General features: G+C 44.2%; 1 protein-coding gene across 1 annotated transcript in view; it reads right to left on the bottom strand.

Moving 5' to 3' along the window:
* The window catches only part of LOC121577120 (nuclear receptor subfamily 5 group A member 2-like), a 163,794-nt gene that overhangs the window by 108,293 nt on the left and 40,981 nt on the right, over window positions 1–14,520 (bottom strand). The window contains exon 5 of the mRNA XM_041890912.2: window positions 10,392–11,071. Within this exon, the coding sequence (XP_041746846.2) occupies window positions 10,392–11,071 (680 nt within the window). The remainder of the gene's footprint in view (window positions 1–10,391; window positions 11,072–14,520) is intronic.

Here is a 14,520-nt window from a genome sequence, read left to right as displayed (position 1 = left end):
TAAGTATCAGGGGATAAAGCCTGACTAGAAGCTGTAATAAGTATCAGGGATGAAGCCTGACTAGAAGCTGTAATAAGTATCAAGTGATTAAGCCTGACTAGAAGATGTTATAAGTATCAGGGGGAAAAGCCTAACTAGAAGTTGTAATAATTATCAGGGGATAAAGCCTGATTAGAAGCTGTAATAAGTATCAGGGGATAAAGCCTGACTGGATGATGTAATACTTATCAGGGGATAAAGCCTGACTAGAAGCTGTAATAAGTATCAGGGGATAAAGTTTGACTAGAAGCTGTAATAAGTATCAGGGGAAAAAGCCTGACTAGAAGCTGTAATAAGTATCAAGGGATAAAGCCTGACTAGAAGCTGTAATAAGTGTCCTGGGATAAAGCCTGACTAGAAGCTGTAATAAGTATCAGGGGATAAAGCCTGACTAGAAGCTGTAATAAGTATCAGGGGATAAAGCCTGACTAGAAGCTGTAATAAGTATCAGGGATAAAACCTGACTAGAAGCTGTAATATGTATCAGGGGATAAAGCCTGACTAGAAGCTGTAATAAGTATCAGGGGATAAAGCCTGACTAGAAGCTGTAAGAAGTATCAGGGGATAAAGCCTGACTAGAAGCTGTAATAAGTATCAGGGGATAAAGTTTGACTAGAAGCTGTAATAAGTATCAGGGGATAAAGCCTGACTAGAAGCTGTAATAAGTATCAGGGGATAAAGCCTGACTAGAAGCTGTAATAGGTATCAGGGGATAAAGCCTGACTAGAAGCTATAATATGTATCAGCGGACGAAGTCAGACTAGAAACTGTAATAAGTATTGGGTGATTAAGCCTGACTAGAAGTTGTAATAAGTATCAGGGGATAAAATCTGACTATAAGCTGTAATTAGTATCAGGGAATAAACCCTGACTAGAAGCTGTAATAAGTATCAGGGATAATGCCTGACTAGAAGCTGTAATACGTATCAGGGGATAAAGCCTGACTAGAAGCTGTAATAAGTATCAGGGATAAAGTCTGACTAGAAGCTGTAATAAGTATCAGGGGAAAAGCCTGACTAGAAGCTGTAATAAGTATCAGGGATAAAGCCTGACTAGAAGCTGTAATAAGTGTCCTGGGATAAAGCCTGCCTAGAAGCTGTAATAAGTATCAGGGGATAAAGCCTGACTAGAAGCTGTAATAAGTATCAGGGGATAAAGCCTGACTAGAAGCTGTAATAAGTATCAGGGGATAAAACCTGACTAGAAGCTGTAATATGTATCGGGGGATAAAGCCTGACTAGAAGCTGTAATAAGTATCAGGGGGTGAAGCATGACTAGAAACTGTACGAAGTATCAGGGGATAAAGCCTGACTAGAAGCTGTAATAAGTATCAGGGGATAAAGCCTGACTAGAAGCTGTAATAAGTATCAGGGTATAAAGACTGACTAGAAGCTGTAATAAGTATCAGGGGATAAAGCCTGACTAGAAGCTGTAATAAGTATCAGGGGATGAAGCCTGACTAGAAGCTGTAAGAAGTATCAGGGGATAAAAGACTGACTTGAAGCTGTAATAAGTATCAGGGTGATAAAGCCTGACTAGAATTTGTAATAAGTATCAGGGTATAAAGACTGACTAGAAGCTGTAATATGTATCAGGGATAAAGCCTGACTAGAAGCTGTAATAAGTATCAGGGTATAAAGACTGACTAGAAGCTGTAATAAGTATCAGGGTATAAAGCCTGACTAGAAGCTGTAATAAGTATCAGGGATAAAGCCTGACTAGAATTTTTAATAAGTATCAGGGTATAAAGACTGACTAGAAGCTGTAATAAATATCAGGGGATAAAGCCTGACTAGACGCTATAATAATTATCAGGGGATAAAGCCTGACTAGAAGCTGTAATAAGTATCATGGGATAAAGCCTGACTAGAAACTGTAATAAGTATCAGGGGATAAAGCCTGACTAGAAGCTGTAATAAGTATCAGTGGATAAAGCCTGACTAGAAGCTGTAATAAATATCAGGGGATAAAGCCTGACTAGAAGCTGTAATAATTATCAGGGGATGAAGTCTGACTAGAAGTTTTAATAAGTATCAGGGATAAAGCCTGACTAGAAGCTGTAATAAGTATCAGGGGATAAAGCCTGACTAGAAGCTGTAATAAGTATCAGGGTATAAAGACTGACTAGAAGCTGTAATAAGTATCAGGGGGTGAAGCATGACTAGAAACTGTACGAAGTATCAGGGGATAAAGCCTGACTAGAAGCTGTAATAAGTATCAGGGATAAAGCCTGACTAGAAGCTGTAATAAGTATCAGGGTATAAAGACTGACTAGAAGCTGTAATAAGTATCAGGGGATAAAGCCTGACTAGAAGCTGTAATAAGTATCAGGGGATGAAGCATGACTAGAAACTGTACGAAGTATCAGGGGATAAAGACTGACTTGAAGCTTTAATAAGTATCAGGTGATAAAGCCTGACTAGAATTTGTAATAAGTATCCGGGTATAAAGACTGACTAGAAGCTGTAATAAGTATCAGGGATAAAGCCTGACTAGAAGCTGTAATAAGTATCAGGGTATAAAGCCTGACTAGAAGCTGTAATAAGTATCAGGGTATAAAGACTGACTAGAAGCTGTAATAAGTATCATGGGATAAAGCCTGACTAGAAGCTGTAATAAGTATCAGGGGATAAAGCCTGACTAGAAGCTGTAATAAGTATCAGGGGATAAAGCCTGACTAGACGCTATAATAATTATCAGGGGATAAAGTCTGACTAGAAGTTTTAATAAATATCAGGGATAAAGCCTGACTAGAAGCTGTAATAAGTATCAGGGGATAAAGCCTGACTAGACGCTATAATAAGTATCAGGGGATAAAGTCTGACTAGAAGTTTTAATAAATATCAGGGATAAAGCCTGACTAGAAGCTGTAGTAAGTATCAGGGGATAAAGCCTGACTAGACGCTATAATAATTATCAGGGGATAAAGTCTGACTAGAAGTTTTAATAAATATCAGGGATAAAGCCTGACTAGAAGCTGTAATAAGTATCAGGGATAAAGCCTGACTAGAAGCTGTAGTAAGTATCATGGGATAAAACCTGACTAGAAGCTGTAATAAATATCAGGGGATAAAGCCTGACTAGAAGCTGTAATAATTATCAGGAGATAAAGTCTGACTAGAAGTTTTAATAAGTATCAGGGATAAAGCCTGACTAGAAGCTGTAATAAGTATAATGGGATAAAGCCTGACTAGAAACTGTAATAAGTATCAGGGGATAAAGCCTGACTAGAAACTGTAATAAGTATCAGGGGATAAAACCTGACTAGAAGCTGTAATAAGTATCAGGGGATAAAGCCTGACTAGAAGCTGTAATAAGTATCAGGGGATAAAGCCTGACTAGAAGCTGTAATAACTATCAGGGGAGAAAGCCTGACTAGAAGCTGGAATAATTATCAGGGGATAAAGTCTGACTAGAAGTTTTAATAAGTATCAGGGATAAAGCCTGACTAGAAGCTGTAATAAGTATCATGTAATAAAGCCTGACTAGAAACTGTAATAAGTATCAGGGGATAAAGCCTGACTAGAAGCTGTTATAAATATCAGGGGATAAAGCCTGACTAGAAGCTGTAATAATTATCAGGGGATAAAGCCTGACTAGAAGCTGTAATAAGTATCAGGGGAGAAAGCCTGACTAAAAGCTGTAATAAGTATCAGGGGATAAAGCCTGACTAGAAGCTGTAATAAGTATCAGGGGATAAAGCCAGACTAGAAGCTGTAATAAGTATCAGGGATAAAGCCTGACTAGAAACTGGGAGGAATAGTAGAAACAGATGAATCAATAATAACCACAATTGGAGACTAATTTCGGTCCCATTGTGTTGGTGGGAGCTGGAGGAAATGTGCTGCTCACGGACCCTATCCCTGGAACAATGGCGGTGAGGTCCAGGAGCTGAGGAGGTTCTGTCCATGGACCCCCGTACGAATCACTCCCCAGCTCATGTGCTGAGTGGTTAATTGTGTGCGCACACACACACACACACACACACACACTCACACACACACAACACTATAATGGAGAATATATATGGAGTATGTCAGTTTGAACATACAGACAAACTGACACACAGAAAGAAACACACTTACCAAAGCCACATATTCTGTGGCGTGCACACACACACACACACACACACAAACACACGCACACACACACACACACACACAAACACACGCACACAAACACACACACACACACACACACAAACACACACACACACACAAACACACACACAAACACACACAAACACACACACACACACACTCACACACACACACACAGTCTCACACACACACACACACACACACACACACACATGCAGCAAGAGACATTCCTGTGAAGCCGATGTCAATCTGGCACTGAGAAGACACACATTAATAGTCTGCCCAATGATTGGTTGAGAAAAGCTCTTAATCGGGAGGGACTGGGCGCGTGTGTGTGTATGTCAAACAAACTTAACTTTGGCTCAGATCTGCTCTGGAAGGGGCATCAATAACAACCCAACTAGAAATTATACCCTCAGAAAAAGAGGTTGATAAAACATTGATGTAATCTGAAGTCATTTAATATTAATATTATTACCTTTACAATGCACTGGCTGGTGTGGTTGTTTAAAAAAATATATATATTATTACATATTATTAAATGTGTCTGGGATAAAGGCATGCCAGGCTATGGGAGGAGTGCCAACTCTGCTGTGCCACCCCCCTCAGTGACAGCTAGCCACAATGAGAGACACACATCTGTTTCCCTCTATGTCCAGAGAGAGCCAGGGTGGGACGCTACTGCTAACACACACACACACACACACACACACACACACACACACACACACACACACACACACACACACACACACACACACACACACACACACACACACACACACACACACACACACACACACACACACACACACACACACACACAAGCCACCCTTTCCAAAACTCCATTATTTTCCCATCACATTAACATTTACTACAGTAACCAGGACACCTGGCTCCGGATAGGAAATAAGTTAAGACTGAGGTAGGTAGGGTTGGAGTTAAGACTGAGGTAGGTAGGGTTGGAGTTAAGACTGAGGTAGGTAGGGTTGGAACCAAAAAAGATTAATTGAAGTACAGTTAAAGATCTAATTAAAAGGCGTGAGAATTGAGAAACAATTGTCTTTCTTCTCCGGCCGCTCAGCTGCAGAGCAACACAATGGGGCTCCTCTCTTCAGTGATCTCCAATGGCTAAATATTTATGACTCCTGGAACCAGATCCAACTTATGGAAACTAAATCTTTAAACACTTTTGGCAGACACATCTCACCACTCGGCTCCATTAACAGAGAAATTCTGTTGTTCTCAACAAGCTAATTATAGAGGGCCTGTAGATAGAGAGATATTTACAGTGTTCTCAGAGCCAGGGTCACAAACCAGCTTCTATTCCATCTGTATTTCCTGTGTTTACCACCTTCTCTTTACCACCCGCTCTTTACCACCTGCTCTTTACCATCAGCTCTTTACCACCCGCTCTTTACCACCCGCTATTTACCATCAGCTCTTTACCATCAGCTCTTTACCACCCGCTCTTTACCACCCGCTATTTACCACCTGCTCTTTACCACCCGCTCTTTACCACCCGCTCTTTACCACCAGCTCTTTACCACCAGCTCTTTACCACCTCCTCTTTACCACCCACTCCCTCACCACCCGTTCTTTACCACCCGCTCTTTATTAATACATTAGCTGTAGCGATTTACAGAGGTCAGTAATATTTGAATGTCTCACTGAGCTGTGCTGTAAAGCACACAGACACACACAAATACACCCACACACCCAAACACACACACACACACACACGCACACATTTTATGATTTTGACACTGATAATCACAGATTGAGTGAAATAACCTGAAATGTTGTCTGAAAACCCCCATTGTAAATAAAGATAAACCATGAAAACACAGTACGTCCTGAACTAGTAAATGTAGACGTGATCTTTCTACAAGCAGCACGTGTGGTTCAGTGCGTTGAAAAGGCCAAATGCAGGGGGGGGCAACATCCCACAAAGCCTTCCTGTCTACTGTCTCAGAAGCTGCTGTAGCTTAGCCCTTGCTCGTGGAAACAGTGCAGGGTTTTACACAAGGCTTTTCTCCATCCCCAACACTGGGGTTTCTGCTCAGCAATAGCTGTACAAGTATCCACTAATTAGAAACAAGAGGAGGGAGGGGTCTAGAGAAAGCACATCATTGTTCAGGCCCGCTAGGCTAGCTGCTTCAGTCTGCCCCTTTAGAGGCGCTAGAGTAGCGAGATGAGGTAGTGTCACCCCCCTAATTATTCAGTCAATTCAGCCAATCAGTGAATTATCCCCCTCTGGCCCCGCCTGTTACCGTGTGCCCCTGTACCACTCCAGAAGAGGCAGCAGATAAGAGGATTATGGGTACAGGAATTAGCTCCCACATTAACCCGGGTCGTTTTTCTACCATTGTAACAACCCCAGGCGCTGTTCCAATTAAGCCCAGGAGTAATACAGACCGTCATTAGCATGGACATAATGATATTTAATTCTGAAGCGAACGAGGGGCGACATCTACAAGTGGATATAGGAAATTAAATTTGAATGGAGAGTTTGGAGAGATATGCTCCAACTCGCTGCACAATGATCATTCAGTGGATTCTACAACCACACCCCGACTCTCCATTATATATACTCATTTAAGTACTGTACTAATGTTTTTAATTTGATGCTAATTCAGATATAGAACATTTCAATAGCGATTAGCCGTGTGATAAATGTCAACATGTGTTTTCCAGAGCTCTTGCCCCGTGTCTATAATTGGATTGTGTTGAATATTACATTTATTTTTTCCCTCCCCTACAAATTCAGAGGACCGCAACAGACGAGGGAGGGAGGGAGAGAGAGAGAGAGAGAGAGAGAGAGAGAGAGAGAGAGAGAGAGAGAGAGAGAGAGAGAGAGAGAGAGAGAGAGAGAGAGAGAGAGAGAGAGAGAGAGAGAGAGAGAGAAGAGAGAGAAAAGGGAGAGAGAGAGAGAGGGAGAGAGAGAGAGAGAGAGAGAGAGAGACAGAGAGAGAGAGAGAGAGAGAGAGAGAGAGAGGGGAAGAGAGAGAGAGAGAGAGAGAGAGAGAGAGAGAGAGAGAGAGAGAGAGAGAGAGAGAGAGAGACATCTAAAGAAACCAGATGATCTGGTTCATGCTCATCAGAGCCTTTTATGTTTCTCTCCATACATTAACCTTCTCTACTGAAAAAAATAAACCTTGGAGCGAACAAAACCACGCTGCAAACATTCTCTGTTCCTCTCAGGGACAAAAAAAATGAGGAATAGTCAGGTTTTTACAGGGAGACTCATCGTTGGGTTAGAGTCCTTTTGGCAGGCAGCTGTTAGTGATTGGTTGAAAAAACACTACAAAGTAGTGTGTGATGTCAACCAAACTTTATTCTGGCTCCAAACGGGCCAGGAAAACCTTCTGCTACAGCATCCTTACTGAAAACAGAACTTTCTGAACAGAGGTTGATAAAACGTCAGTGAAATGTAAATACTTCAATTAGGCATGCATTATTACTAAATGGGTGGATCGGATTAGAATATCATTCATTCATTCATTCAATGCATCATCATTAACAGCAATACAGACATACTGTATTTTCCTCAGTATGCTTCCATTGACCTGTGCTACTCTGATGCATGCATTGTGGCTCTATGATAGTATTTCTATATTTTCATACAGTCCCTGCCTACATCTCCAAGGTGATAAAGGCCCCACTGCTTTGAATGAAAAGAGCCAGAAGGCAGACAGTCAAAGTTTTCCTAACCCATACCCGGAATGTGTCACAGCACGTAAATAGGGCTGGCTACTGAATTTTGATCAGGATGAGAGATAGACGGCTATAGCTCTACACCGTAGACCTCCCTCTCATCTCCGTACTCATTAGTGTCGAGCAGACACATAAAAGCGAAAGATTAAAGGCGGGTGAAGATAAAAAAAGATTTGGGTGTGTTTGACGAGAAGTGAGTTCACGGGCTTGTGTGTGTGTGGTAAACTGTCAATTACGGATAACAAACATTGAAAGTTTGAACAAAACGAAGGATGAATTATGCAAGGCCACACAAACAGAGCAGATAGGCATACCGACCGGCTCAGTTGGTAGAGCACGGCGCTTGCAACGCCAGGGTTGTGGGTTCGTTTCCCACGGGGGGACCAGTACGGAGAAAGAAAAATAAGTATCAAATGAATGCACCCACCCTGTAAGTGGCTCTGGATAAGAATGTCTGCTAAATGACTAACATGTTATATATGACTGAGTTTGATATGTGTAATCTGCATGACATTTGTATATTCTAATTACCCAATGTAACTGTATAGAGATGTACTGTAAGGCCTAGATCCAATCAGCGATAGCCGACACCACACATAGCTGATGTTTTGGCAGTGTTGGAGGTGGAACTGCATTGGAGCTAGAGGCTTTCACGGGGTCCCAAAAAAAAGTTAGACCCGTTCCGAAATGGACCTGGAGCTTTTTCACCCGGACCCGATATGCATAAATAAAAAATAAACAATTATATAGAGAGCAGTTCCGAGCGGACCCGAGGACAACTAGACCCGTTCCGTATAGACCTGGTCGGATCCAGACCCAATCCGAGGGAGGGACAGCAGAAAAGGCTATTTTGAAGCTACTTTATTCACCGGAGCTGATAAAGAGTGAGGGAGAGGAGGTAGAGAGAGGTGACGCACAGTGGCAGTGCTGTGTGTGTAGGCTACTGTGAGTGTGAGAGGAGGTAGAGAGAGGTGACGCACAGTGGCAGTGCTGTTTGTGTAGACTACTGTGAGTGTGAGAGGAGGTAGAGAGAGGTGACGCACAGTGGCAGTGCTGTTTGTGTAGACTACTGTGAGTGGGAGAGGAGGTAGAGAGAGGTGACGCACAGTGGCAGTGCTGTTTGTGTAGACTACTGTGAGTGTGAGAGGAGATAGAGAGAGGTGACGCACAGTGGCAGTGCTGTGTGTGTAGGCTACTGTGAGTGTGAGAGGAGGTAGAGAGAGGTGACGCTCTAGCAGGGGCCATGCTGTGTGTGTAGGCTACTGTGAGTGTGAGAGGAGATAGAGAGAGGTGACGCACAGTGGCAGTGCTGTGTGTGTAGGCTACTGCGAGTGTGAGAGGAGATAGAGAGAGGTGACGCACAGTGGCAGTGTGTGTGTAGCCTACTGTGAGTGTGAGCGTGTGACACAGGAACAGGGAGGTGGGAGGGAGAGACAAGAGACAGTAACCAATGAAGCACACTCTACAGTAGACTAATAGCTGCCATAGCTAGGTTATTTATCATCAATATGATTACGTAGTGCCTGTCTTGACTGCATCAAACCGGGAGAAGCTAGTTAAGCTAGCTAGCTAGCTAGGCTAATTGAGGCTGCATGCGCTTTCTCATCCTACAGTAACAAACAACAACAACTCCATTCAGAATATAAAGTAGCAGCCTACCTGTTGGCTCTTGTTCATTGTAGCCTATCCTTCTCCTTTAACTTTTAATTCCGTCATTTTAATTCCATCTTCCATTGATTAGATATCTCCTAACTTTTGCCACACAAGGAGGTTATATGACAGTAGCATATTGCCGCTTTGATGACTTATGATTGGCCAACAATAACAACAAGCTACACGCGCCACTCTCGTGAAAAGCAAAGAGCAGCAGTTTATCTCTCTATCTCTCTCTCTCTCTCTCTAAAACAATTACACATACCCGAGACCTGTGACAATCATATCAGGTCCTACCCAGACCCGTGACATTACTTTGAATTCTGGATCCGGACCTGCTCAGGTCCCGGATCGGGTCTCGGGTATTCAGGTACAGGTGGATCCGTGAAGACCTCTAGTTGGAGCTGTCCAATCGGTGAGCAGCTGCTCTCATGATCATTGTCAGGAAGCCACACCTGTCCCACTCGCGTTAGAAGTTCAGAGCGAGAAAGTGTAGGTTACATAGAAATAATGACGGTCTAATTGAAAATCATTCAATTAAATAATTAGGATTTCTGTCAGCCTAATGGAGTGTTCTTAATGCGACTCCGTGCATCCAATGGTAATGTCCGCTTTAGGTATAATGCCGGGAGCCGCTTGTGGATTTGACAGCTCTAACACAGTTCCGCCTCCGACACCGTCAAAAACATCAGCTATGCGGATGTCGGCTAAAGCGGATCTGATTGAATCGACTGAACCTAAATGTGTTTGACTAGTGTTTTTCTATGTGTACTATGTAACTTAAGCCGTCTGAATGATATACCTGCATGTGAACAAATAATACATACTTATACTGTGTTGTGCCAAATTCAACATGGCGTCTGTGTTTAGTGCCTCACGTACCTTGAGCTCGCGGAAGAAGATGCTGCTCCGGGCCCACTCCACGATCGAGAACAGCGTCTGGTCGGCCATCTTGCACATAAGGCCGAACGTGTTGAGTTTGTCGTGCTTTCCCCGGCTGGCCTGCTCCTGCTGCAGGTAGGTCAGGATCTTGGTCTGCACCTGGGGCTCGTCAGGCTCACACTTCAGCAGCTCCACTATGAGGTGTGGGAAGCTGGGCGGCGAGCCCGTCTGGTACACATCCATGTACGGGTTGTAACCCATGATGGACTCGGGCGAGCTGGTGTACGGGTCCGGGTACTCTGACTTGATGGTGCGGGTGCTATGGAAGTGGCCGTAGGCCGCCTGGTAGCCCTGGAGGGAACCGGTGTGGGGGGGCATGGCCATGCTGATGGGCGACGTGATGAAGGGGCTGCGGTCGTAGTCTGTGTGGGACAGGGCGGCATGGTGCGGGTGGCCGTGGTGGCTGAGCGGCAGGCCCTTGGAGGCGGCCTGGTGGATGTTCTGGATGGCCGAGGAGATGGTGAGGTCGGTGGGCACCGCCTGCATCACCTGGGTCATGGCCTCGATCTTCAGGCCGTTGGCGCGGATCAGCGCCTTCTTCTGCTGCTTGAGCGCCCGGTCGCGCTTGTACATGGGGCCAAACTTGTTGCGGCCGCCGCGCATGCGGTCCGCCCTCACAGCTGACGGCGAGACAGACAGACAGGAGAGGAAAGACAGGAGGATGTTAGTGACATCATCACATCTAGTAAACTGACTAGGAATACATTCTCATCTAGTAATCTGACTAGGGACATATTTTCCGGGGATCCTTTGCAGGGGGAAGGAGAGGAAAATAAATTAGCGATTGATAAACGCCATGGTATTCTAGTTAACCCAGTAGTTTCAAATCTGAGTTCTCTGAGTGCAAATAGGCAGTTCATGGGTGTTTAAGACCTCTGACCTCATTCATGACTCCCATGCAGTGGTGTAAAGTACTTAAGTAAAAATACTTTAAAGTACTACTTAAGTAGTTTTTTGGGGGTATCTGTACTTTACTATTGATATTTTTGACAACTTCTACTTCACTACATTCCTAAAGAAAAGTATGTACTTTGTACTCCGTACATTTTCCCTGACACCCAAAAGTACTCATTACATTTTGAATGCTCAGCAGGACAGGGAAATGGGCCAATTCACGCACTTATCAAGAGAACATCCCTGGTCATCCCTACTGCCTCTGATCTGGTGGACACACTAAACACAAATGGTTTGTTTGTAAATGATGTCTGAGTGTTGGTGTGTGCCCCTGGCTACCTGTCTGAGTGTTGGTGTGTGCCCCTGGCTACCTGTCTGAGTGTTGGTGTGTGCCCCTGGCTACCTGTCTGAGTGTTGGTGTGTGCCCCTGGCTACCTGTCTGAGTGTTGGTGTGTGCCCCTGGCTACCTGTCTGAGTGTTGGTGTGTGCCCCTGGCTACCTGTCTGAGTGTTGGTGTGTGCCCCTGGCTACCTGTCTGAGTGTTGGTGTGTGCCCCTGGCTACCTGTCTGAGTGTTGGTGTGTGCCCCTGGCTACCTGTCTGAGTGTTGGTGTGTGCCCCTGGCTATCTGTCTGAGTGTTGGTGTGTGCCCCTGGCTATCCGTAAATAAAATAAAAAACAAGAAAATAGTGCCACCTGATTTGTATGATATAAGGAATCTAAAATTATTCATACTTTTACTTTTGATACTTAAGTATCTTTTAGCAATTACATTTACTTGTGATACATAAATATATTTAAAACCAGATACTTTTAGTTTTTTACTGGAGTAGTATTTTACTGGGTGACTTTCACTTTTACTTGAGTCATTTTCTGTCAAGGTATCTTTACTTTTACTCAAGTATGACAATTGAGTACTTTTTCCACCACTGCTCCCATGTGTTCTCGACACAGAACCCACAACAAACTATTTGCATTGATGAATCATAAAGATATCACAGCTCACCTTTCAACTAGTAATTCATGCATCACAAGAAAATTGATTTCATCAATGACAATTCAACTTTGTGTTGACCTTTGTACTCATAGAACTCGGATGTCTCAGAGCAGGAAAATACAACCTTGTAATAACGTGTTACCTTTTACAAGCATGGCACGTTTTGTCACTTGACAGGTCGTAAATGCTAGTTACTCATTGATCTGAAACAGTAACTTTTATGAACCTATGTAATACTAATACATACCAGACAACAAGGCTAGCAGTCATTTCTCTAAGCATGTTGTTTGTCCAAATGAGCAGTGAGGTCAAAAATCAACATTGAAAAAGTGTTAACACTGAACATGATTTAACCCCTTATTCAAAACACTGGAAAGTGTTAACACTGAAAATGATTTACCCCCTTATTCAAAAACACTCAAATGTATTAACACTAAGAATTGCCCTAATTCAAAACACTGGAAAGTGTTAAATCTGAAAATCAAACCAGAGTACGAACATGACAAAATAATTACATTTCCTAATGATCGCAAAACATAAAATGAAAATCCCAGCAGAATCCTGAATGATCCCCGAATTCCGAGGATCACGGCTTCATCGGCGCTTGTGAATGAGACTGTCTCCATGGCGAACAGCAGATCATGTATGATGCAATGGGGGGTGACTCTCTCTCTCTCTCTCTCTCTCTCTCTCTCTCTCTCTCTCTCTCTCTCTCTCTCTCTCTCTCTCTCTCTCTCTCTCTCTCTCTCTCTCTCTCTCTCTCTCTCTCTCTCTCTCTCTCTCTCTCTCTCTCTCTCTCTCTCTCTCTCTCTCTCTCTCTCTCTGCTCTCTCTTCTCTCTCTCTCTCTCTCTCTCTCTCTCTCTCTCTCTCTCTCTCTCTCTCTCTCTCTCTCTCTCTCTCTCTCTCTCTCTCTCTCTGTCGGGGAAAAACCTATTATTTATTTATGCTTAATTATTTATCTCTTCTGCCCGGCTGTGGTGGAGTGGGGCAGGCAGCAGACTGGTGCGGCTTGGGCTAGTGGGCGTGTGGACATCTAGGGGTTCCGAGAGCCCACCCACGACCTAACCGACCCCCGTTCCATCCCTCCAGTACTTGCCCAACAGCTGCCGTGGGAGGAGTTTTAATGGTCTGTCACAGTGGTGGTGATCTGAGGGGGCTGGCCCAACAGCTGCCGTGGGAGGAGCTTTAATGGTCTGTCACAGTGGTGGTGATCTGAGGGGGCTGGCCCAACAGCTGCCGTGGGAGGAGCTTTAATGGTCTGTCACAGTGGTGGTGATCTGAGGGGGCTGGCCCAACAGCTGCCGTGGGAGGAGCTTTAATGGTCTGTCACAGTGGTGGTGATCTGAGGGGGCTGGCCCAACAGCTGCTGTGGGAGGAGCTTTAATGGTCTGTCACAGTGGTGGTGATCTGAGGGGGCTGGCCCAACAGCTGCTGTGGGAGGAGCTTTAATGGTCTGTCACAGTGGTGGTGATCTGAGGGGCTGGCCCAACAGCTGCTGTGGGAGGAGCTTTAATGGTCTGTCACAGTGGTGGTGATCTGAGGGAGGGGCCGAGAGAAGAGAGCACAGGGGCACACACACCTAGCAGCACTGATCAGAGAGAAGTAGAGGAGTACAGAAGTTGACAAACACACACGCACACACACACACACACATAAACACATACACACACACACACACACACACATGCACACGCGCACACACACACACATACACACGCACACACACACCACAGGGTCTTTTGCACAACCACCCCAGAGCTGTTCACACAGACACCTACACACACACACAGACACACAGACAAACAGAAACCTGGTACACAGACTTACAAACACACACACTTCCCTGTCAGCCACTAACACACACACACCACCGAGACCCCAACATGCTGGAGGTGGTCAAACCTGCCACTCCATCCCAGCAATTAACATGGCCTTTAAATTTTTTATCACAAAACAATGTCTAAATCAAATCAAATCAATTTTTATTGGCCACATGCGCCGAATACAACAGGTGCAGACATTACAGTGAAATGCTTACTTACAGCCCTTAACCAACAGTGCATTTATTTTTTAAATAAAAAAGTAAAATAAAACAACAGGAAAGTGTTGACAAAAAAAGAGCAGAAGTAAAATAAAATAACAGTAGGGAGGGTATATATACAGGGGGGTACCAGTGCA

This window comes from Coregonus clupeaformis, chromosome 11, assembly GCF_020615455.1.
Source record: "Coregonus clupeaformis isolate EN_2021a chromosome 11, ASM2061545v1, whole genome shotgun sequence".
NCBI lineage: Eukaryota > Metazoa > Chordata > Actinopteri > Salmoniformes > Salmonidae > Coregonus > Coregonus clupeaformis.
This window is presented reverse-complemented; position numbering and strand designations above follow the sequence as displayed.